The sequence below is a fragment of the Chenopodium album genome, chromosome 5 (genome assembly GCF_948465745.1).
Source record: "Chenopodium album chromosome 5, dcCheAlbu1.1, whole genome shotgun sequence".
In the NCBI taxonomy this organism is placed as follows: Eukaryota; Viridiplantae; Streptophyta; class Magnoliopsida; order Caryophyllales; family Amaranthaceae; genus Chenopodium; species Chenopodium album.
Genome location: NC_137838.1, coordinates 59,866,089 through 59,888,738, shown reverse-complemented (window position 1 = coordinate 59,888,738; position 22,650 = coordinate 59,866,089). Strand labels below are relative to the sequence as shown.

The window sequence follows — 22,650 nt, the reverse complement described above, 5'->3', positions numbered from 1 at the left end:
ATCTGCCTTATGAATACTGTATACTCGAAACCTTGAGCTAAGTTGTAAAATCCTCCGAATGAGCCATATATAAGCGATATTACCTTGCCCCTCCCCAAGAATCAGGGTGACAAGATGATATGAATCAGTAAAAACCGTGAGAGACAGAAATCCTCGAGCAAACGCCCATTATAGCCCATACAAGCAAGCCAACGCCTCCACATGTAAAGCCGAGGAACAAACCCCGAAGTTACTACCTCCCTTGATCCGTTCATCCAGTGGGTCATCATTATCCAAGCACCATCCCATTCCTGCTCGTCGAGAATCTTTGAACCAGGAGCCATCTATTTGAATAGAAAGTAAAGCACTCCCATGGAGAGTCAGGCCAAGCTGAGCAATGTAAAAACCAGGCGGAGAAGAGGCACCGCCCGCTGTCGCTGTAGTAGTAGGGATACTAGTAGGGGCATCTGAGTTGACAAAGATTGAATGATTACCCATGACCTCCTGAAACAGAGACTCAAAAAGCCGAGATGCTGAAGAATCCCTAAAAATTCTGGAATTACGACATAACTACAAGCTCCACAGCGTACCGACAAAGGTACCTAAGCGAGTATTGTGAAGACCATCCTGACTAATAAAAAGTCGGATATAATCTTGGATCCAATCTGAGAGCAAAAGGTCTCTATTAAATTCTGAGCGAATGCCGAGGCATCCGCCCCTCCAAACCGTGCGTGCAATTAAGCACATTCTGAAAAGGTGTTGTAAATCTTCCGGTTCCGTACGGCATAGATCACAGAACACGTCTAGGATCGGAACTCCTCTGTGACTGAGTTCCACCTTGACCGCAAGAGCGTGGTGTAGCAATTTCCATAAAAACAACTTCCATTTAGGCTGCAACGGGAGAGACCAAAGAACCTTCCAAAAAGAGTCGGTAGTGGAAGGTGTAGAAGGAGGGAGAAGTTGTTGTTGAAGCATAGCATACCCAGTTTTAACCGAGTACTTTCCAGAAGGGGTACCGACCAATAACGGAAATCGCCCTGAGTCGTATCAGGGACCTCCATTGCCAGGATTGTTGAAGCATCCGCAGGAACAAACCAATCAACAACTTTAGTAAAGTCCCACCCCATGGTCTGAAGATTGATGAAAAAACTGACAGTATGAGGAGCCGAATTTGGCAAAGGAATTCCTGGTTTGAACTCAGGAATGCAACCATTTAACCACATTTTTTGCAGAACCTAAACACACCTTCATATTGAAAATAAACCCAAATAGGCTCAAATTCTTCGGGAACAAAACACCCTAGGATTAAAGGCTTCGAAAGATCTACTAACAGTTGTCCCCTGAATTTCGGCTCCTCAGGAAGCCCATCCCCATCATAATCCAGTGTTTCGACTACCCCTACTAGTTTTAGGGTTTCAACCGCCCACTTCGGGTCTAAGAGCCCAAAAGGAAGCCCATACACATGAACCCAAAGTCTAGTGATGTCAAAATTAACATTAGCAGGGACGGTAAATCTATTACACCTACGAACATTGCAAATACGACCATCCAAAACGAAAGTGTGTTGCTCAAGTAAAGGCTCTACGTCCGCTAAATTTGAGCATGCAAAAACATAGTAACAACCAGTATGATGAACACAAACATTACCTCATGTGAGCCATTGAGTATCGACCATCTGTTGCACTATCGCACGACTTGGTGGAGTGGGCCCAAAGAACCTTCCAATTACCACTTTGTTCCAATCGATATTAGTTAAATAATGCTCCAAAGGCTAATATAAATAAACCCCCCGATTGGTAGACCGTTCAATAGTTGACATGCATGCGCCATTACGAAGAAGACAACAAGCAACAAGGATAGAAGTAAAGAAGCGTAGTATTTTAAAGCTATGGAGTAAGAACAGAGTAGTTGAGAGTTAATAACTTTGAGTTAATAACTGAGAAAGGTATAGGTAAAGGAATAAATCCTAAAAAATCATTTTAAAACCAAGAGACACTAATCCCTTTCTTAGCCTTGTACACATACACGTGTAAATGAAGGAGCAAGGCTAAGTGACCAAAGTTGAGAAGTGGGGGCGGAAGAACACAGCCTTTGGCGGCAAGGAAACTTCCCACTTTGAGAAAGTAGTATAAAATTCACCAAAAAAACTGATTGGCAATTGTAAAAAAAGGATCCTAGCAACTAATAATAAAAAAACGTAGACAAGGAAACCTTGTGGGTAAAAGAAAGTAACAAATTAGAGTTAGAAAAACTCAAGAACACTCAAGAACAGACTTCAACCCTAGAAACCTAGGAACCGACTTTGGAAAAGTTGAGAGAAAATAAGAGCTGCTAGCTTGAGACTTTTTTTGTTTCAATTTTTAATACTTGTTTGTTATTGTATATTAAAAATGCTCAAGATATTAATATTTGTTCATTTTCATATTGAACTATGTTCATTATTTTCTAGCAATGTGTTCAAATTTGATTTTTTGAATGATTTAATTGTAATATTTTGTTTAATGAAAGTGATTTAAATGTTCATTTAAAATATAATACATGTTCATTTAGATTTTATACATTTTCATTCTCGTATATCATTGAAAGATTTTTATATCTTTATAGTGTATTCATTTCTAAATTCATAATTTTTATTCATGCGTAAATGTTCATTTATTATTATTACTATTACTATTACTATTATTACTATTAAAAAAAAAACCTACAATGTCAATCAATATACAAGAAATTTGTGGGGAGTCGAGATACAATCTGGGCCTCTACCCCTCTAGCTAGAGCGAACCCGATCCTGCTGAAGATGTGAGCAGTTGCACGAGCACCAATATCTTGAGCCTTAGCGAATGCCTGAACCCGCTTCAGCAACGCAATAGCATCCTTCTATAATTCCCCCGACGAAGAAAAGGAGAAAGGAAGAAAACCATAGCCAATAGCCCTGCAACGCACCCCATACTTGTCCCGCTACCGCTGAGCCGCCGCCGACACAACACGACCAGGAACGAAGTCAGACAACCCCGATTATGTCAAAGGTGAAGACCCCGTCAAATCAACACATACATCAAAGCCTCTATCCTAGGAATAAAGCAGCACATCTGCTGGTCGTAGAGCCCCGTCGTTTCCTCCAATCAACCCAATGTTAACCTCCTTTCGAGCAGAATTCCCAGACCGAAAACAAATATCAATAAGGGTGTCACGAACAACATTGTGCCGATGTTTAATACCCACCATCCCAGCACAAGACACTGCATGATCCCCATAAATATCCCCGTTAAAAACCCTTGAGCAAAACTTGATCAATTTTAATTGTATAGGATAATCAAGTAAGAATGTTAAAGGCGACATATATATATATATATATATATATATATATATATATATATATATATATATATATATATATATATATATGTATATGTATATATATATATTTATAGATTATATTTTTCATGGAAAACACACAAGTATATGATTAGAGCTGAGGTGCTACAACTAAGATATATAAACTTAGACATAACTATTGAAATGAACATTTGATGATGCAAAAATGAACATCTATTGAAACTAGAATAAACAAAAATGAACATTGGATGATGCAATACTTCTTATAATGAAAATGATTTGAACACAGTAATTCTTATAAATATATTTGCCCTCGTTGTTATTTATAGAAAATTCTTAAAATTTAATTCAAAAATATATTAATTTGAACAAAAAAAACTCCTTATAAAAATGAACATCTTATGATACATAAATAAACATTTTATAAAAATTTGTAAAAAATTCATGAATACAAAGGAGCGGGGAGCAAGGCATGCGCGGAGGGTTTTGGGGGGGGAGGTGTAGGCAGTGTTCCATGCCGTGGGATGTGGGCAAAAATTTGTCGGTGGACTTTGGACAACTTTTTCAAGCCTGAAATCGGGTCGGGCCTGGTTTGGCCTGATTTTTTAAAAATTTTAGGCGTGCTTGGAAAATCAATTTTATGCACTTTTAGTTGTTTTTTTGGTCCGACTCGAAATTGACCTGAAAAGCCCGCATGGCTCGCCTAGTTAGGGCACACATTTTCTGGCCCGAAGTTTAGCTTAGCCCAGCCCGACTAGATAAATGTCTACTTTTCGGCCCGAACCTGGCCCGGCGCGCCCGTTGATCACCTCTATTTGGAGTATACGAGTATACGACTATACGAGTTAAGCCGTTTAGGTAAGTTGGAACTCTTTCTTCCTCAGTCGCTGCTTGTTCATTCAAAAATGGAGGTGGTAATGGCGTCGTCTTCCATGGACACCGGCGTAGGTCGCTGGGAAGAAGACTCTAATGCGGAAAAATTCCGTTACAAATCTTGCTTATCCCCTCCTCACGGACTTGTTTCCGTCGGTGGTCGTTTCTTTGCGTCTTCTCAACTCCGCGAGTCCTCCACTTCCGGCTCCATTCTCTATTGGTCTTGGCACAAGGTACCTCTTTCTCTCTCCTCACTTCAATTCCACTTCTAATTCGGGTTCTTCAATTTTTGTTTGATTTGGGTTTTGGGTTATTCAAGTTGTGATTAATTTGGGGTTTTCAAATTATGTTTTATTTGGGTTCTTCAAGTTGTGTTTGATTTGGGTTTTTTAAGTTAGAGTTTGATTTGGGTTTTTTTAAGTTAGAGTTTAATTTGGGTTGTTCAATTTATGTTTGATTTGTGTATGAATTGGTTCAACTCTGCAGCCTCAGCCTGAAGTCAAGAGTTTTCCGGTTGAGCCGATAAAACCGTTAGTATCGAATCGTGAGGGTACTTATCTCATTGGTGGCGGTGCTTCCGGTGATGTTTTTGTTTGGGAGGTACTTTCTCCATTTCTAAATGTTCTTCTCATTTTGTTTTATTAGCATGTCCTGGGTTTAATATCTCATTTTACTTGTTAGTGAAAATTACAAGTTGATGTTGTTAATTACTTCCTGCAACGAATCAAATAAGACTTTCATATGAGTGTACAACTATTTTTTTAAAAATGGAAGAATTTAAAAGCTTTTTGTTTTTTTAGATGTCCCGGTTTTAGTATCTCTTGATACTTGTTATTGAAAAATTATAAATTATACGTAGTATATTGTTAAATGCTTGTTGAAACAAATCAAACAAACTTCATATGAGTATATGACTATGTTTTTTTTTTAAAAAAAAATTATTATTATTATTATTATTATTTTTTATTGGAAGAATTTAGAAGATTTCAGGAACAAAGAACTTTATTTTTCCATCAACAAATAATATTCAAGTTCCAAAGAAATATCATATGATAAGTAGGAACTTTAGTGAAATCTGTAAGTGTATTATTTATGTGTCATTTTTAATACGGTTATATTGTATGCAGCATGAACTAAATTTTACAAGATAAGATAGTTTAAGTTTATGAATTTATGATGAATTCATGTGCTCTTTATATATTTGGTTGTTCTTTCTGTGTGTGGATTAGGTTTATACTGGTAGATTACTGAAGAAATGGCGTGCACATTATGGGGCTGTTTCTTGTTTGGCATTGTCAGATGATGAATCCCTGCTTATATCTGGTGCAGAAGATGGACGTGTTAAAGTTTGGTCGCTTTTCATGTACTGCTTGAATTTGATCGTAAATTAAGCTATCAATTTACCTGTGACTATTATGTTCTTTAGGATGATAGTTTTGCCACAATTGACCTCTTTCTTGTGCTTTTCAGGATGTTTGATGATGCTAGAAGAAAGGAAGCTAGGCATGATCATGTGCATAATTTTCGAGAGCATACTTTGCGCGTTACAGATGTCAAATCAGGTCATGGTGGATCTAATGCTGTAATTATTTCTGCTTCAGAGGACCAAACTTGTAAGGTGAGATATGTTTTTCAGGTTATCAATAATGATTAAAGATGAAAAATGAAAAGGAATGAGTTACAAAGTATGCTCTTGCATGGGCTAGTTGTTGCTTCCTATGATCTTGAAATTCATTTGTTGATGTATCGTCAAATCAGAATATGAAATAATTACTTCTTTTATTTATATATTTATTGTTATTATTGTTAATTTGTTATTTTTTGAGTTATCTTTTTATCCTATTTTAAATTAAATATTTCTAGGTGTGGAGCTTGGCGACAGGAAGATTGTTGCGGAACATTACGTTCCCAGCTGTTATCAATGCAATTGCCATTGATGTGGGTGAATATGCTTTTTATGCTGGTGGTAGAGATGGGAAGATATACATAGCTGCGCTCAATGCTTTGACTACGAATAGTACTGACTATGGAAAGCATATTATTGGCTCATTAGCTGATTCAAGGTCTGTAACTTGATTATTGTATATCACTAAACCCTTTGGTTGATTTACTCTTCTAGTTTTTGAATTAGTCAGTCTGATGTCTTGAGAGCAGTGCTCTGCCATTGAAAGTTTGTTTGATTATTAGCTACATCAAATGTGGTTTTACAAGCTTGGCATGTGCTCTATTCATTGTTCATCACTTAATGGTTGAATATCATTTTTTGATTAGCTATTTATAGGTTTCTGACTTATGGGGCTTTTTGTCTATCGGCTTTTGTTTGGAGCAATTTGTTTTGAATGTTTATTTGGACGTTATGAACAGTTCAATTACCTTGACACTTGAGGATAAGTTCATCATTAAACTTGGAGATAAGGAGTTCTATTTAATTAGTAGTTCCTTATATATTGAACAAAAACTGGAACTTGCTTTAATAGATATGAGTCAAGCTTTTCTGGTGTGTTTGGAGTATTATTGGCTAACTTGTTGACCTTGCCTAGTAATCTCTTGCTTCTAATCCCTTTCGTCTTGAAGTATTCCTTTCATTTGACGGTGTTTATTCTAGTTAAATATGCTTAAATGTCAGGACTAAAGAAGGATTTTAATGCTTGTAAAATTATTGTATACTCTATGGACTCAATATATTTCTCTGGGAAGTAATTATGAGTCTACTACACAATGCAAAAGTATTTATGTAAATCATCTGAGGAGGGTTGAGAAAGTAACTTGAAACCTTGTATTTAATAACTAACCATTCCATTTATAAAAAGACTTGTAACTAACTTGTTGATAAATGAGAAAAATAAGATGAATTTAGTGATGGGGAGCTGGGTTCCCAAGATTCTCAACCATACGTATGTATTAGAGTCTTATGTTTTGGCATGTGATGGGAACAATAAGTTTAGGGCATGTCTTAGACTCTAATGTGCAGATTTGATTATTTAATCTGCCTTTCATGAGAGTAGATGCTATCATATAATCTTGGGATGGACTTGCACTAATAAAAAATTGCAGAAAGCATAATTGCTAAACCTTTATTCTGTATTTATAAGGTCTGCTACTTTGCATAGTTATCTGGTTTTACCTGTATTTAGGTACATATATGAGGCACGTGGGCTAACCCTCTCCTCTCCTCACCTCACCTATTTCCATTTTTTATTTTCCTGCTTTTTCAACATGTCCTTCTCAGTGTGGACATGGTCCTTTCTGCATATATATTAGGATGCCGTGATACTGAGATTCTTTGAGGCTACCAATGGCACATTCTAAACATTCCTACATACAACTACAAACAAAAACTTTCTAAACCAATGTAGCTAAAATTTCTCAAATAGATGGTGATAATTGAGTCTTGCAATGCATATCCGTTTTAGTTCTTAACTCTCTTGTAAGTGCAGGATCAATCAATCACATAAATAGAAAAACAAAATTAAAGTGGACATAACCCTGATATATCTTAAAATATTTCCTCCCGCCACTCTTTGTTGGAAATGGTTTTAACACTATTGTTTATATTCCCACCTAGGCTTCTTTATCTTATGTTTAAAGAGGTGCACAAAAACACTTGACTCAGCTGCCTATCTTAAGTGTAAGCCCACCTAGGTGAGTACTTCCTTTTCCCCTATGAGGCTATGGGCGATTGAGCGTTTGATCTTGCAACCTCAAGATCAAAAAGTGGGTGCATTGCCACTGTGCCCTTCCTCGTTGTTGCTCACATTCTTGTCCACAAAATGGGGTTGTGAACTTGGCTTGAGGGAGTTGTTGAAATCATTACTCTTTATTGTCTGTCCCCATAAGGTTCACTTGTTAAATTTACCTAACTTTGATCCTAGTTACTACCTCCATTCTTTAAAGAGTTACCCTTTTACGGCAGTAGGTTTGTTGTTTTGTTTCCAAGTGGTTAGTTACTACATATAAATTCTCAAGGAAATGCTGAAAGTTATGCATTGGAGGTGGTTCTCTTATATCTGTGAACACTGATTTGGAGAACAATGACTGACCTTGATGTGAAATATTCTTGTTTCATCACCTGTCTTGATCTTTCAAGTTAGTTTTGGCAAAATTAACTTGAGATTGTGCTGGATTAGGCTAGCTGAGATCTACCTGACACGTGTGGTTTTAATATATATATATATATATATATTTTTTTTTTTTTGTGTGTGTGTGTGTGTGTGTTGGGGGGGGGGGGGGGGGGGGGGAGCTTTCCCCATAGGCTTAGCTTTTACTTGTTTAATTTTGCAGACTTGCACGCTTTTTTATTGCTTATAAGTTATAATCTCTTATGAATGCCATGTGGAATAATTTAGTACCAAGACCATTAGGAGGTTGTATAAATTGCCAATATAATTTGTATTCTTGCTTATTTAGCAAATATTAGATTTCTTTAATTGTCTGTGCATTTAACTTTTATCATAAATAAATGAAATTGAAGAAACTTCTGAAAGTCTTCTTTAGACTTTAAGCCAATGTTCATTGAATATAGTACATTTTGTATCTATTGTTGTCCTTTTTTTTGGGGTTGATATCCATGTTCAGAGAGAGCAGGAAGTAATTTTATGTTCATAGAAAGCAGAAGTTTTGTTATTGGGTATCATTTTCTAGATTATTTACTCTCTGCCTTTCCCCTTCTTTTCTTGTGGTCAACAGTAGGGCTGTTACCTCTCTAGCATTCCGTGCTGATGGAATCTCGTTGGTATCTGGATCAGAGGATGGCAAAATTCGTGTATGGGATACTAGAACTCGTAATATTGTTCGCATGTTTACACATGGTAAAGGTAATATGACTCACCTAACAACCTCCTTATGATATCTTAAATATTTGTGTTCTGCGCTTTGGTTTGATGTGCTTTTGTTATCATGTCCTTGTCATATCCTTAATATTAAGGCGAGGAGCACAAAGCAGGTAGTGGGGACTGTTACAACTTTGACATCTCAGTGATAGAATATGAATCCTCACACTACCTAGGGAGATACCCCCCAACATGCACACACAACAAAACAAAAAAAGAAAAAAAAAAAAGAGACACTACCTTTTGTTTAGATTGGGTTGGAATTTTTTTAATTTTTTTGACCAAAGTGTTGGAAAATTTAAGCATTTAATGAATATTATAGATGATTAAGATAAACAGGTAGATTGGAGTCTACGTGCATCTAAGGATGAGTTAATATTATTACACCAGTTCTTGTAATGTTATCGTGAAAAATATTTAATGAAATTATCTGTGATGTATTTAGGTTTTATTAATCACTTCAAGTTCAATTGGAGTACTGGACTGTTATGTGTTATGTATTAATGTGGAATTTTTTATTAATCACTTCAAGTTCAACTGGAGTACTGGATTGTTATGTAATAATGTGAAATTTTATATGTCGATTCTGCTGTATAATTATCTGGACTTCTTGAAATTTAATTTTGATAGGAGCTGAAAATCTTGTTTCTCAACTACTCCGTATCTTTTTATGTGTTTGGAATGATAGTTAAAGAAAATCATGCTGACGTATAGATTTAGCACATTAAGATCTAGGGGATTTATTTCGCCAATCAGTCACTTGTTTTTATTCAAAATACTTGTTATAATGTCTCATCTTATTTAAATCATATTTCAGTATACTTGAAATATCCTTGTTCTTTATGTAAGGTAACTGCACATCAAAAATCTAAATTTATGAGTACACAAGCATTTCTTCTGTAGAAATTGATCAGTAAGAAGCTGTAGTCCGTTTGTGAATATTGTGTAGGAATAATATGGCTCACCCTCAAATTAATATGGTGTAAACCTAAAATTTATTAGCAACTGCACAAGGTATCCACTAATAACTATGTTGGTTCCAATTTGTGTCAAGTTTGTGCTACTAACTTCCCTCTTATGGTTTTACGTGCCAGTCTGCTACTATGAATGGAGTTTTTTAACAAAAAAGGAAACACAAAAAAGAGGATGAAGTCTTCCTGCCATATTATCACTACAGTACATTGTTTTGTTACAGTCTTGCCCAACAATAAATTTCAAACTATCGATATGTGAGCTGCTTTGCTTGACAGGTCCAGTGACCAACGTTCTGATTACTAGGATTTCAGAGAGCGAGTTGAAGTCCCAAGCTTCTCATGGGAGGAAGGCCTTATTGCCTCCCTCGCTTGACAAATATGCAAATTCTAGCGAGGAGATAATGGGGACAAAGGCTTTTATTGGTTGTGATAGCTCTTCTAATCCAGGTGGTGATTCTTACCTCATCGAAGATGTGATGAACAACCAAATCAAAGAGTTTCAGGTTAGTTATCGATATCAATCCGTCTGTATATGTGTGTAGTCTATTTTTTGTTATTAATACTATACGAAAACTAGTATTAAGAATTAAATAATTATATATCTAATATATAAAACAAATAAAACATAATACATACCTTTATACTTGATTCAAAATGTAAAATATTATGACCCGAGCCCTACAAATCACGTTGTGTCCTTAAGACAATTTTGCTCCCTCTACGATACCCAAGGTTATTAAGCAATTGTCTCCCAGGATAGAACGGGTTTCGTTTCTCATGGTATTGTAATTATAAGAAACCAGCGAACAAACTAGGTTAGAGTAACCGCAACTATATGCATGTATATCTTGAGAGAGTAAATAAAACTAATATTCTGTATTTATAAATCAGAACAACCAACAACTATATAGACAAAGAAACATGGATGAAAAGATGCAAATAATGAAAAGATACAATTATCCATTCTAACTAATGAATAGTTAATAATGAAATAATACAATTATCCACATTAACAATTACCAATGAAAAGTTACAATTATCCAAATATACAATCCAATAGTCATACAAATTTTCATACGACACTACTCTACATAATTCTTCATTAATACAAAAATATTTACAACATAGATATCCAACATTTTTTCTTATCGTTTTCTTTCTTGTTTAGCAACAAGGCTCAACTACTGCAGCAGAAATGGAAGTTGAGCGACTAAAGCTGGAGTGCAAGAGGGCAACGCAGATGGTCCAACAATGGAAAAATATGTACGACAATCTGCATCAGTTTTGTGTTAACGAGCTTGTTGATGAAAGTAATGCTAAACACATTAAAATAAACTCTGGTTGAGTATTGCAAAGCGGCATGCAGATGATCCAGCTATTTAAGAAATTGTGATAATTTACATTGGTTTCGTGCAAATGAGCTTGTGGAGATGACACTTGAGCAAACCATAGGAATACCAACCTGATTCAGGCTTTGCTAAGTGTATTTCAGCAGCTTTCAAGTTTTGTAGGCTTTGTTAGTCTCTGTATTTTACAATTGGTTTGCTTTTTGATTAGAATTTTTCTGATACGGAGTAGCTTAAATTGATAGTAACAAAGTATATGTTGATACGCGTTAATTTGCTTATTGATTGATGTGGTTGTACATGCTACCAAAATCTATACAAAAGTGTCAGCTCTTTTCTTTTTTTTTTTTTCTCTTTTTTTTTTATCCAAGGCTACCCTTTTCTAAAGCGCTTTTTTTTTTTTTTTTTTTCAAAAAATAAAAAAATCGAAAACCTCCAAAAATATCTGCTAAAAATATCTTACATCTAGACAACTTTCCATGCCAGCACAACATAAGAAAATCCAAAAAAACTCATGTTTGACATTGGACCCGTTGAAAAATTAGAAAAAGCACACAAACAAACAAAACTGTAAAACATAATCTAATCTCCACTTCCACGTCATAACACCTTCATTAATTTCTTTTTATTATTTTATAAATACAGTGGCATGTATGACGGATCAAAAAATTGTGTTGATTATCTAAAATAAATGGAAGTACATAGAAAATTATACATACTCCCTTCGTTCCCTTTAATAGTTCGTTATAGGTATTTTTCACGGGAATTAATAAACACAAATAAGAATAGTAAAAATACATTGAAAAAGTAAATTGACATCGGGTATACAAAAATGTAGAGAGAAAAAGTAATAAAAATACGTGAGAAAAAAAAAATTACATGAAAATTTTAAATTTGCATAAATATTGTTGAAAATTGAAGGGACTTTTGGTAAAAAAAAATTAATATTAATGGTTGTTGGAAAATCAAATGCGGTGAACATTGTGGAACTAAAATTTACCTATAAGAAACTATTTTTTAGGGACAGAGGGAGTATAACATATTGAACAAATAAAAAACAATAGAAAATACTTCCATCAATCTTCATCTTTAATCACGTATATATTCAATATGATTATATGATAGGTTCCTATATGATATGAAAAAAAAAAAACAGATGTTTAGAAAGCCGAACCTAAAGTTTTAAAAAGTTAAACGTAAAAAAATTAAAAATGACGAAAGGATTTTTAAAGATATTTTTAAAAAATTGCTCCCATTAATCTGAACTTTGCCTCGTTCGCCGAAAATAATCCCAACTTTCGTTTATTATCTATCACTCCCAACTTTAGGGGGTATTAATTTCAATTGCACCCAAATGACTTGCAACCGGTAAAGCAGGTAAACCTTTGTGATTTTTTTTTTTGCACACGTGTCAATATGTAATTGGTTGAGAAAATTAAAGAAAATTTAAAAAAAATAAAGAAAAATGTAAAATAAAAAAAGAAAAAAAAATTTCAGAACAACCCAGCAGCACCCCCACCGCACTCACCACCACACAAACACCACCGACGCACATCAAACCACCACCACCGTTGGCCAAAAATGGCCGATATTGGCCACAAATGGCCGAAAATGGGGCTGAATACCCTAAACCGGCTGATTTCGGCCGTTTGTGGCCGATTTCGTGCATAGGCGTCGCCGATTTCGTGGCTGGGTTCGCCGATTTCGAGGGTGGGGAGGGGTTATCGGTGGCTGGAGAAGGGTTATCAGGGGCTGGGGAGGGGTTTTCGGGGCTGGGGAGGGGTGTTATCGTGGCTGGGGAGGGATTATCGGGGGTGGGGGAAGGGAAGGGGTGGCTGGGTGGCAGTTTCCGGTAGCAAGGGAGGGGTTTTCGGGGAAGGGGTGGTTATTCCGGCGAGGTAGGGGGTGGGGGTGTGGTGCTTTTCGGGATAGGGTGGGGGGCTGGGTATTTTTCCTTTTTTTTTTTAATTTTGTTTTTTTTTGGACCTATCACGTGTTGACACGTGTCTAAGTAACCTACTACATCAGGTTAGATGACCTGTTGGGTGCAACAAAAATTAATGCCTCTAAAGTTGGGAGTGATAGATAATAAACGAAAGTTGGGATTATTTTCGGCGGACGAGGCAAATTTCAGATTAATGGGAACAATTTTAAATGGACAAAAGCTAACAAATGTCGGGGGCGTTGAATAAGCAAACTGAAAATAAAAATATTAGAATAAATATACATTAATTACATCGATCGACATGTAATTTTGACATACATTTTTAAATTAACACTACTTTAAAAAGTTATTTAAATGTTTACCTAACAAGATCCTTTAAAATATGTCAAAAAAGTACGCATTAATGACCGTTCAAAAAATTCAATTAATGGATAAAATATTAACAAAAACTAAACAAAGAAGCAATGTCAAATTATCATTGGTGTTAAATAACCCCAAAACTTAACTCAACTAAAAAAAATCCATGTTTCCATTCATCAGGTGGGATTCTCATTCTCTCTTCTCACTATTTTCCCAGATTCCGACATAGTAAATATCAAAAAAATCTCACCTTCATCCAATCAAAACCCGACATCAAACCGCCACGTGTCATCCTCCGAACTCTCTGAAGTCTCCTCCCTGTTTTTTATCGGTCGGTATATTTTTCTTTCAAACTCTCCATATTATTAATACTAACAACAACAAATAAATAAATTTATTCATGTAAATCAGATCAAAACCCCATTTTTTCTTCGCCTACACATATTTTGTTTTGCTATGGCGAGATCGAATGGGGTGATGGTGGTGGAGTTGGTTTCCGACACGATAACGATGGCGGTAATGAGCGGAACAAGAAAGCGGCAACGGCGACAACGACGGCGAGAAGAGACGGAAAATGAAATTGAAAATAGTAATGAAAATGATCCAATGGAAGTGTTGGGTGAAGATATAATGATGAGAATAATGGGATGTTTGGATGCACGCAGCTTGGCACGCTCTCTTCTCGTGTCCCGCTCTTGGTTTTTGCTTGCTTCTTCTGATTCTTTTTGGTCTCCCTTGGTAAGTCTTTTTTTTTTTCTTAAGTTTATTGAATTTTGTTTTAATTATATGTTATACTCCGTATTATAATTGTTAATTTTAGAAACAATATTGGAAATTCTAGTTAAATTTTGTACACCTAGGTGTATCGTACACAAGGTCATTCTCTGGTTCAATCAACAAATGAGTAAAAAATTGACTTGCGCATTTGTTGATTAAACAAGCAAATGACCTGGGTGTACGACTTTACGGTACTCGAATGTATATAATAAATTCTAGTATATATAGTCTAGGTGTTGGTTGATAAGCCGTTAAACATGCTTGTTCATGGTTTCTATGACACCTAAAATAACATTAATAGAATGAGTACGATTTTAAAGACGGGTGTTGATGTTGTGGTAATTGGGTGTCAAACGGACTATAATTTTTTTTTTTTTTTTTTTTGAAGCAATCAACGGACTATAAATTGTACTCTGTATTTTGTATTTATAGAGAAGGAAAAAAAAAAAAAAAAAAAAAAAAACTTTAATGCAGTGCTAGCTAACTTCCCATGAACCTCAGTGTTTATTAGTCCACAAAATGAAACTCGATAAACTAAGTTCAGATAGATTAAAAATTGATTACGGAGTAGAAAATGACCTAATTCAAGTTGAGTAATCTTGATAATAGTCATCTCTTCTACTACTCTTCTATTAAAATGTGACATGTTTTTTTTGCTTGTTTTGTTAATGTTAGCCACAACAATTACATGATAAGATTACAGTGTATTTAGTGTGTCATATAGGCAGATACAGCCGTAGAAGCGAATGAAGTATGGACTGATGAAACTGCAAACAATAGAGTTTAGACAACATAACTTCACTGGATTTTTCCCATAAAACCACTCCATTTTTTAAAAATCTTTGTTATCAAGTTAAATAGCTATTTGTGTAGAATTTGGACATGTGAAGTAAGCTGAAGGTACCTGACAGTTGAGGATCCTGGGTATAATAGATTAATAGTTTATTAGTTTCTCTCTACTTGTTAAGATTAGGGCATGTTCTCATACGTTTATTTTTCAGTTCAGCTCAACTCAGTTCAGTTCAGCTCTTAATTTCCTTCTCTTATAAAATATTCATTTTAGTTCAGCTCAGTTCAGTTCAGCTTGTTCAGTCTATGAGAACAGACCCTTAGTCTATGAGCTTTAAAATTCAAATTGGCAAGTCTAATTTTTGTCCAGATATTTTTGTATATATTCGATTCTATGACTCTTTGTCTCCGTTGTTTGTGCATTTGCATTATTTTACTTCCTGTGGCTGTACTGATTTTAACATTAGTTGAGCTTATGAAATCAAATAGACAATCATCAATAATTCCTTTATTCTAAAGAATAACCTCACTGATTTCAGTGTAAAAAGTTGTGGATTGGGAAAGCGCATATACCCAGATGGTCTAAAGTACCAGGATTGTCAAAGTTAGCTTGTTATTCCCGTGCAGTCACTGATAGTAAGCGGGTTAGTCTTCTTTTAGCTCTTTTAACTGCCTTAATTCATTTTAGACTGCCCTTATTTTCTTTGTAAGTGCTCGTGCATCAAGTGCATTTTGTTGTTTTTGTATATTGTCTTGCTCTTATTTATTAACTTCTTTGGTGCTTAATGCTTATAGATCCGTATTATGAGGGAGGATCTCTGCGACCATTCCTGGGATTTCCATTTCACTGAGGTATGTTTTAATCTATAAATATGACATATTTTCCTCCTAGTACGTATTTTTTGTCTCAATATCATATGTATTATAGTTGTGAATTTGGTAATTTTCCCCTCTAGTACACAGTACACACCTTGTACGTGTTTTTAAATTTATCACAGTTTTCAGTAGCAGATTCGGTACTTTTCCTTTTTAGCAAATATGTTTCTCTTCAAATTTGAGGATTTCTTGCAACAATTTTGCAGTCTCTTTTTGCAACGAAACGAGCTCAAATTACTACTGCTATTTTACTGTGGGGAAGAGGGAGAGGGAGGGGGGAGGGGCAATTTCATTTTTGGCCAATATTTGATTTCATATAGATTTGGAATGCTTAAAATTTAAGAGGGTAATTCCAAGGATATATGCATACAGAACAGAATAATGCCAAGTGATAGTGTGTTACAACCATATTCGAAACTTATATACATTCATTATAATGGACTAATACATAAATTAGCGCTTAGAAGATCAAACTTACTTACCCTCTTTGTAAGTTGTGAATCAAAAGAGCAACCTTGATTAGAATTCTATTTAAGAGAGCTGTTGGGTTTTGAAAATCATGCACATATTAAAGTCACTTAATGTCATAAGATTTGCAAAGCAGAGCATCTTGTCTTCTACCTGTTCAACTATGACAGTTCTATTCAGGGTTCACTAACATCATTACTCTTTCAATTACCAGGCTGCCCCTGCTTATTGGAAAAATCTCGATCCATACTGGGGAGGTTCAGGCTCTCCCATGCATCGTTACTTCCATGCTGATGGGAGCCAGACTGCAGACCCTGACGACAAGGTTTGGGGTGGCCATGAGTGTACTTACACAATTGTTACCAGCATTGTCGGAGATGGAAAGATCAGGGAAAACTATGTCAGGATAAATCGTTGGCCTCGCTTGGCTGTGTCGAGGAGGGATGACTGGGGTTGGGAGATGTCCAATGTTATCTTCGCTTACTCAAGTGTCCCAGATGCACACAAGGATAGCGGGACTGGACCTATGTTCTAACTTATATATACAGAGTTTTTCCCTGCAGTTTCTTTGTTTAGGAATTGAATTCAAATGGCTTAATTTAGGCCAAGTTTTTCTAGTGGTCCTATGATGCCAATAGGTAATATTTACAGTTTTTCCTTGAATCTTGAATAATTAAAATTGCCTATAATAAGAGCTGGGTGGAGTTATGTCTGAGTGTTATCAGTTTGTAGTCTAAATAATATGTATTCTTCTACTTAATAGTTATAGGTTTTGTGTTCCACTTTGCCAATGTATATCAGAGGATTGTGATAATGTTTAATATTTAACTTTTTTTTTTCTCTTCTTGCTATTGCCAATCTATATCATAGGATTGTAAAATCAAGTTCTCCCGAAAATCAGATACTTTGGACCATCGTGTTGAAACAAACATACTTGGAGTTCATATTATTGCATACGTTACAACACTTTTGCCACTACATGGGATGGGTCACTCCTGAGGGAGATGGAGGGACAAACCGTCCCCCTCAACTCCATGATCCTCAACCCGGCCCTTCTTACTTGATTACAGGAAAATAAACAAAACCTTAAACTAGATCGATCTCCGAATATAAATTGTCTCACGCAGATGTAGCTTCCATCTGTCTGTCTCTATACTTCTTGAAGTGTAAATACAGTTGATTCTGATCAGGAACATTGTTCTTGATTATTGGAACATCTTTGAAACTGTTGAAACATTTATATAAGCAAGGGAAACTGTTGGCTTCAAATATCTTAACTTCCACAATTTGTTCAATAACTTGTAACCAATATATTAAACTCCCAAATGCCAAATCTACCATTCCAATTTCTTCACCTCCAAAAAAAGTATTGTTTCCTAGATTACTATGCTCTTCTAAAGTTTTTAGCATTTCCAAGCTATCTCTTTTAGCCTTGGCTTGCTCTTCTCCTGTGGTTTGTGCAAACATCCAAAAAGCTATGCCCTGTAATATAAGTACATGATTATTAATAAGAAGTTAGTATTTTAGCAATAATTTGTTGAATTTTGAAAATCATTATCTTATAAAGGAGTAAATTTATTCCTAGGTGATCCTAAATCAACCAATTACATGAATTTTTTTGCAAGGATCTTACTAACGAACGTCTCCTAAGGCGTTAAATAAACAATTAAAATATTACTTAAAGTGGTATTAATTTGGGAATGTTTTATGAGCCCTTTCCCTAAATAATGTTGGGAAATTATCTAATTCCCAAATTACAGCTACTCTTTTTTTAATTCCCATTATACTGTCCACGTCAGCTAAGGAAAACAAACCGATTTTTTTTTTCTCGGTCCAACAACAAACCGCTACTTCAAGTAGCGGTTTTAATTTTGTAAACCGCTACTTCAAGTAGCGGTTTTCCTCAAAACACCGCTACTTGAAGTAGCGGTTTATGAAATTAAAACCGCTACTTCAAGTAGCGGTTTATGGGTTTGTTTTGTAAGTTTTTCTTTAAAAACAAAATATCTATAAATCAGTAATTAGTAAATACAAACCGACTTCAAGTAGCGGTTTTCTAATATGTAAACCGCTACTTGAAGTAGCGGTTTTCAGTAGCACACCGCTACTTGAAGTAGCGGTTTTCTAATAAACCCGTTTTTTTAAAAAATTCCCACTGAACCGGTGACGTGGACGGTATGGTGGGAATTAAAAAAAGAGTAGCTGTAATTTGGGAATTAAATAATTTCCCAACATTATTTAGGGAAAGGGCTCGGGAATGTAGGACAAAATTACGTGAAATTAATGTTCATTTTAATTTCAAATTTCTACTTTAAATTTTCGAGAAAATACAAGTTCATCTTCATGCTGTTTATCATGAGGGTATAATAGTCAGTTTACACATTTAAGTATGGGCAATTTTGTAATTTCATGTATAAAAGAAATTAAAACTACTAACCATAGACTAACGACAATTTTGTTTATGATAAAGATGAATGGGGCTCCCTCTTAATTTTCTTATCCAAATAATCACACATAATATTCAACATTTTTTTTACTACTACCTCCGATCTAAATTACTCGCAACTTTGAAATATTTTATATCTCACAAATAATAACCCAAAGTTGTAATAAAAGTATTAAAGATAATACTTGGTACTCTATACCAAAAAAAAATAAATAAAGGAGTAAATTGTCTCATTGTATCAAAATAACAACAGAAATCGTAATTAGAACGGAGTACCTAAGATCTTAAATCGAATCTTGTCCAAACCATTAATGCCAATAAAACATTTCCTCTACTTTTGTATTTGTAACATGTATTTAGACTTTCATGCTTGTTAATTTTCTATTACATAAGCTCAATAATAAATTTTTTCAAATATCAATAATCAATAAAAGTTATATAACAAATTGTATCAAGACGAATATAATAAGATCCGACAAATAAATAGTTCAGAATATACCTTCTCTTCAGCAAATTTGGCCCAAAATCTAACCAAGGCCCTTTCATACGGTTCCTTGGGAAACAATGGATGATGATGGGGCCACATCTCTTCAATATATTCAAGGATAACTAAAGACTCACAAATTGGTTTTTCATTGTGAACCAAAACAGGGATTTTCTTATGAACTGGATTATATTGTAGAAGTAATGAACTTTTATTAGTAAGATCTTCTTCAACATAATCGATCATATTTTATGCCTTTTAAGTTTAGTGCCCAAATAACTCTGCAACTAAATGGGCTTGACCAAACTCCCAACAGCTTTAAATTTTCCATGCTATTTTATGAAGATTAATATTGTGGGGTTTTGTAATTTTGAACTTATCGGAAATGATGTTTTATATAGATAGTGATTAGGGAGATTTAACTTTAGGGAAACTTCTAAGAAAGTGCTTAATTAGTTTAGGTTTAGGCTACTTTTATTGACTATTCTAATTTCCGATTTCATTAAACTTTGACATCAAATCATTCGTGGTCTTGTTCACTTCACCTTAAAGAGAAAATTAGTTACATATTCCAATTAACTAAAAATAATTTCGATTTGTGTAGACACCTAAAAATGTCTCCCCGAAACCAAACCCGTTGATGAACACCTTTCACCGCCATTATTGGTCGAGTTGAGTATTTAATCTTTGGAGTTCTTAAATCCATGTTCTATCCAATATATTTCATGAACCAATCCAATTTCTAGCTCATTTCCCTAAACCATAACCTATTTTCCACTTTTCGTGTCCACATCGCAAAACTGAGAGAAACTGATTTTATGGATATAAAATTTTGATCCAATTATTATTTTGTTGGATAGGCCTTTAAATAAGCTTTCCAACCATATATCATAAGCCCAATTCCGAGCTATAACGAAAAAGATATGAGCAAAACATTAAACTCGGCCCAAAACCGACACCCTTCTACTAAAACAGACATATCTTAAAATCTACAAATTATTTTGACCTGATTTTAATTAGGTTGGAAATTAGACTTGATAAGCTTTCCAATGATATATTATATGCTTTATTCCGAGTTACGGATCAAAAGTTATGATGATTTTAAAAATGCATAAAAAACTGGAATTACCGCGCAGCAGCTAAAATGCCGCGACGCGGCAAGATCTGACGTGGCACGGGAGAAATTCCCGTTACACGGTAATTTGGAGGGGATTTTCATGTTTTTTTAGTGCCCCGTGACTTGGCATAAGTACCGTGACCCGGCGCCATATGTCGTGACACGGTGGACTTTGCCGCGTCACGGCGTTTTCTGCCGTGTCACGGTGGGTTGCTGACGTGTCACGGTGCTTAAAACTTCCCCGCGTCACGGGGAACTGTGCCGCGACACGGGAATTACTGCCGTGTCACGGTGCCAGTGCTGTGACACGGGACAACTCCGTGTCTTTTCCGCGTAATCCCTTCACGCGTTTTTACTCCCGTAGGTCAAATATTTCCCGCGTCACTCTATTTTTCCCCGCGTCACGCTAATTTCTCCCGTGACACGGTAGAATCTACCGTGTCGCGGTAGCCTTTTTTAGGGTTTTTATCTTTTTAGGGTTCCGTGTGTTCCCTCTGCTTTTCCCTATAAATACCCCCCTCATTTCTGCAGTTTGGAGCACCAATAATCATTCTCTCTCACCTTACACCAAAAATCATTCTCTTCTCCCTCTTTAACCTAATTTCTAGCCTCCTTATTCTTTCATAACAATTCCCCTAAGCACTCCAAGGAGTCTATACTTAACCCGAGGTTCCGTCCTTAAACCAAGGCGTGAAAGGTACAAATAACTGAGGGTTTGGACCAAATCAAATCTAATATTTATTTAATTTAATTTCCATTTACTTTATATTTTTATTGAAGTTACTAACAATTTATTCATGATGTAGCAATTTAAAGGAACGCGCGGAATGTGAGTAATTAATTAATTTAATTGCTCTTGTTTTATTTTCTTATTGCTAGTATCATGATTAGGTTATTTCATATTTAATTTGACTAACGCTATTATTGTCAAATTGCTTCCAATATTAATTTTTATTCTGTTATATTTTTTTATGATCACCATATTGCATGTTTAAAGGGAATATGTAATTGAAAATCACGCCTAATAAGATAATTTGGACAACCGGTTTAGGATCCTTTTTAATCTTGTTGTTTAATCAAGTGATCACCAATATTTTAGAATTATGTTGCATTAATATTAAACCAATTTAGCTTAATAATAGTTTGGAGCAAATTGAATATTTTGTTTGTATGCCTTTGAGATCACAGGAATGCTTTTCAATATAAGAATCGAGTAGAGGCCAATACGGGCGAATGTGACTCCATGACTCACTTCGTACCATCATCCCCGATCCTCCTTTCGTGGTTCCGAACCATATGGAGTTAGTAATCTCATGGATTATGAATGGGGTGTAACCTTCACGGGTCAATCGTTGTTGCCTTCGTTGTCCCTTATTCGTGGTTGCCTTTTATGATCCGTGAACGGTTTACAAGTTCCTTAAAAACTTGTTGGCGGCTCCCTACTTTATTTGTCCCTAATCGTTGTCCCTAATCGTTATGTCAATTCTCACTTCCTATGAGTGCCAAGCATATTCACCACATGCTTTTAACGTAGGCGCACTTCGAGCGACGCCCAAATATAAAGTTACAGAAATAAGCCTTATAGAAAAAATAATATCAAATGAAATAGTTATGACATTCAGACTAATATGTCATTTTTAAGTATTTAAAATTCATAATGTAATTTTATTACAGGTAATTTTTGATAAACAGCCACAAATAAAAAATATAGGAAATTTTGTATAGAACTACCCTTGAAGATACGGTTATTTGTGAATAACTACTCATTTTTTTTATTTGTTTAGAACTACCCATAAGTTTGAAAACGTTTGTGCAGCACTACCCATTAACATTTTTCGTCCAATTAAGACGTTATCGGAGCCCACTTTTTTCACTTTTGCCACGCAATTAACTCTCCCAATATGTATAAAGGTTTTAATTTACCTTAATTAACCTAATTAGGGTTTTAATTAGAATTCATTTTAATGTTCATTAGTTTAGTATTATTTGGGGATTTTGATTTCTAAGGTTTTGGGGTTTAATTGAATTGGGGTTTTTGCTTATTTTAGCAT

At 35.2% G+C, this 22,650-nt stretch overlaps 2 protein-coding genes and 1 pseudogene across 3 annotated transcripts; 2 read left to right on the top strand and 1 right to left on the bottom strand.

Moving 5' to 3' along the window:
* Positions 1–4,173: 4,173 nt before the first annotated feature.
* On the top strand, positions 4,174–11,682 carry LOC145630802 (protein ROOT INITIATION DEFECTIVE 3-like). Its single transcript, XM_081682962.1, has 8 exons — positions 4,174–4,421; positions 4,675–4,788; positions 5,418–5,551; positions 5,659–5,806; positions 6,052–6,251; positions 8,875–9,002; positions 10,268–10,494; positions 11,160–11,682. Exons 1-8 carry the CDS (start codon positions 4,221–4,223, stop codon positions 11,334–11,336), a joined length of 1,329 nt encoding a protein of 442 aa, XP_081539088.1. The 5' UTR covers positions 4,174–4,220; the 3' UTR covers positions 11,337–11,682.
* Positions 11,683–13,788: 2,106 nt separating this feature from the next.
* LOC145630799 (uncharacterized) lies at positions 13,789–17,267 on the top strand. Its single transcript, XM_081682960.1, has 4 exons — positions 13,789–14,380; positions 15,748–15,852; positions 16,004–16,060; positions 16,767–17,267. Exons 1-4 carry the CDS (start codon positions 14,099–14,101, stop codon positions 17,085–17,087), a joined length of 765 nt encoding a protein of 254 aa, XP_081539086.1. The 5' UTR covers positions 13,789–14,098; the 3' UTR covers positions 17,088–17,267.
* Positions 17,268–17,471: 204 nt separating this feature from the next.
* LOC145630800 (glutathione transferase GST 23-like) lies at positions 17,472–19,849 on the bottom strand (annotated as a pseudogene). The gene is made up of 2 exons (XR_014112252.1): positions 19,498–19,849; positions 17,472–18,034 (listed from the first exon to the last, which is right to left on the bottom strand). The product of XR_014112252.1 is annotated as a glutathione transferase GST 23-like (transcript).
* Positions 19,850–22,650: the final 2,801 nt, after the last annotated feature.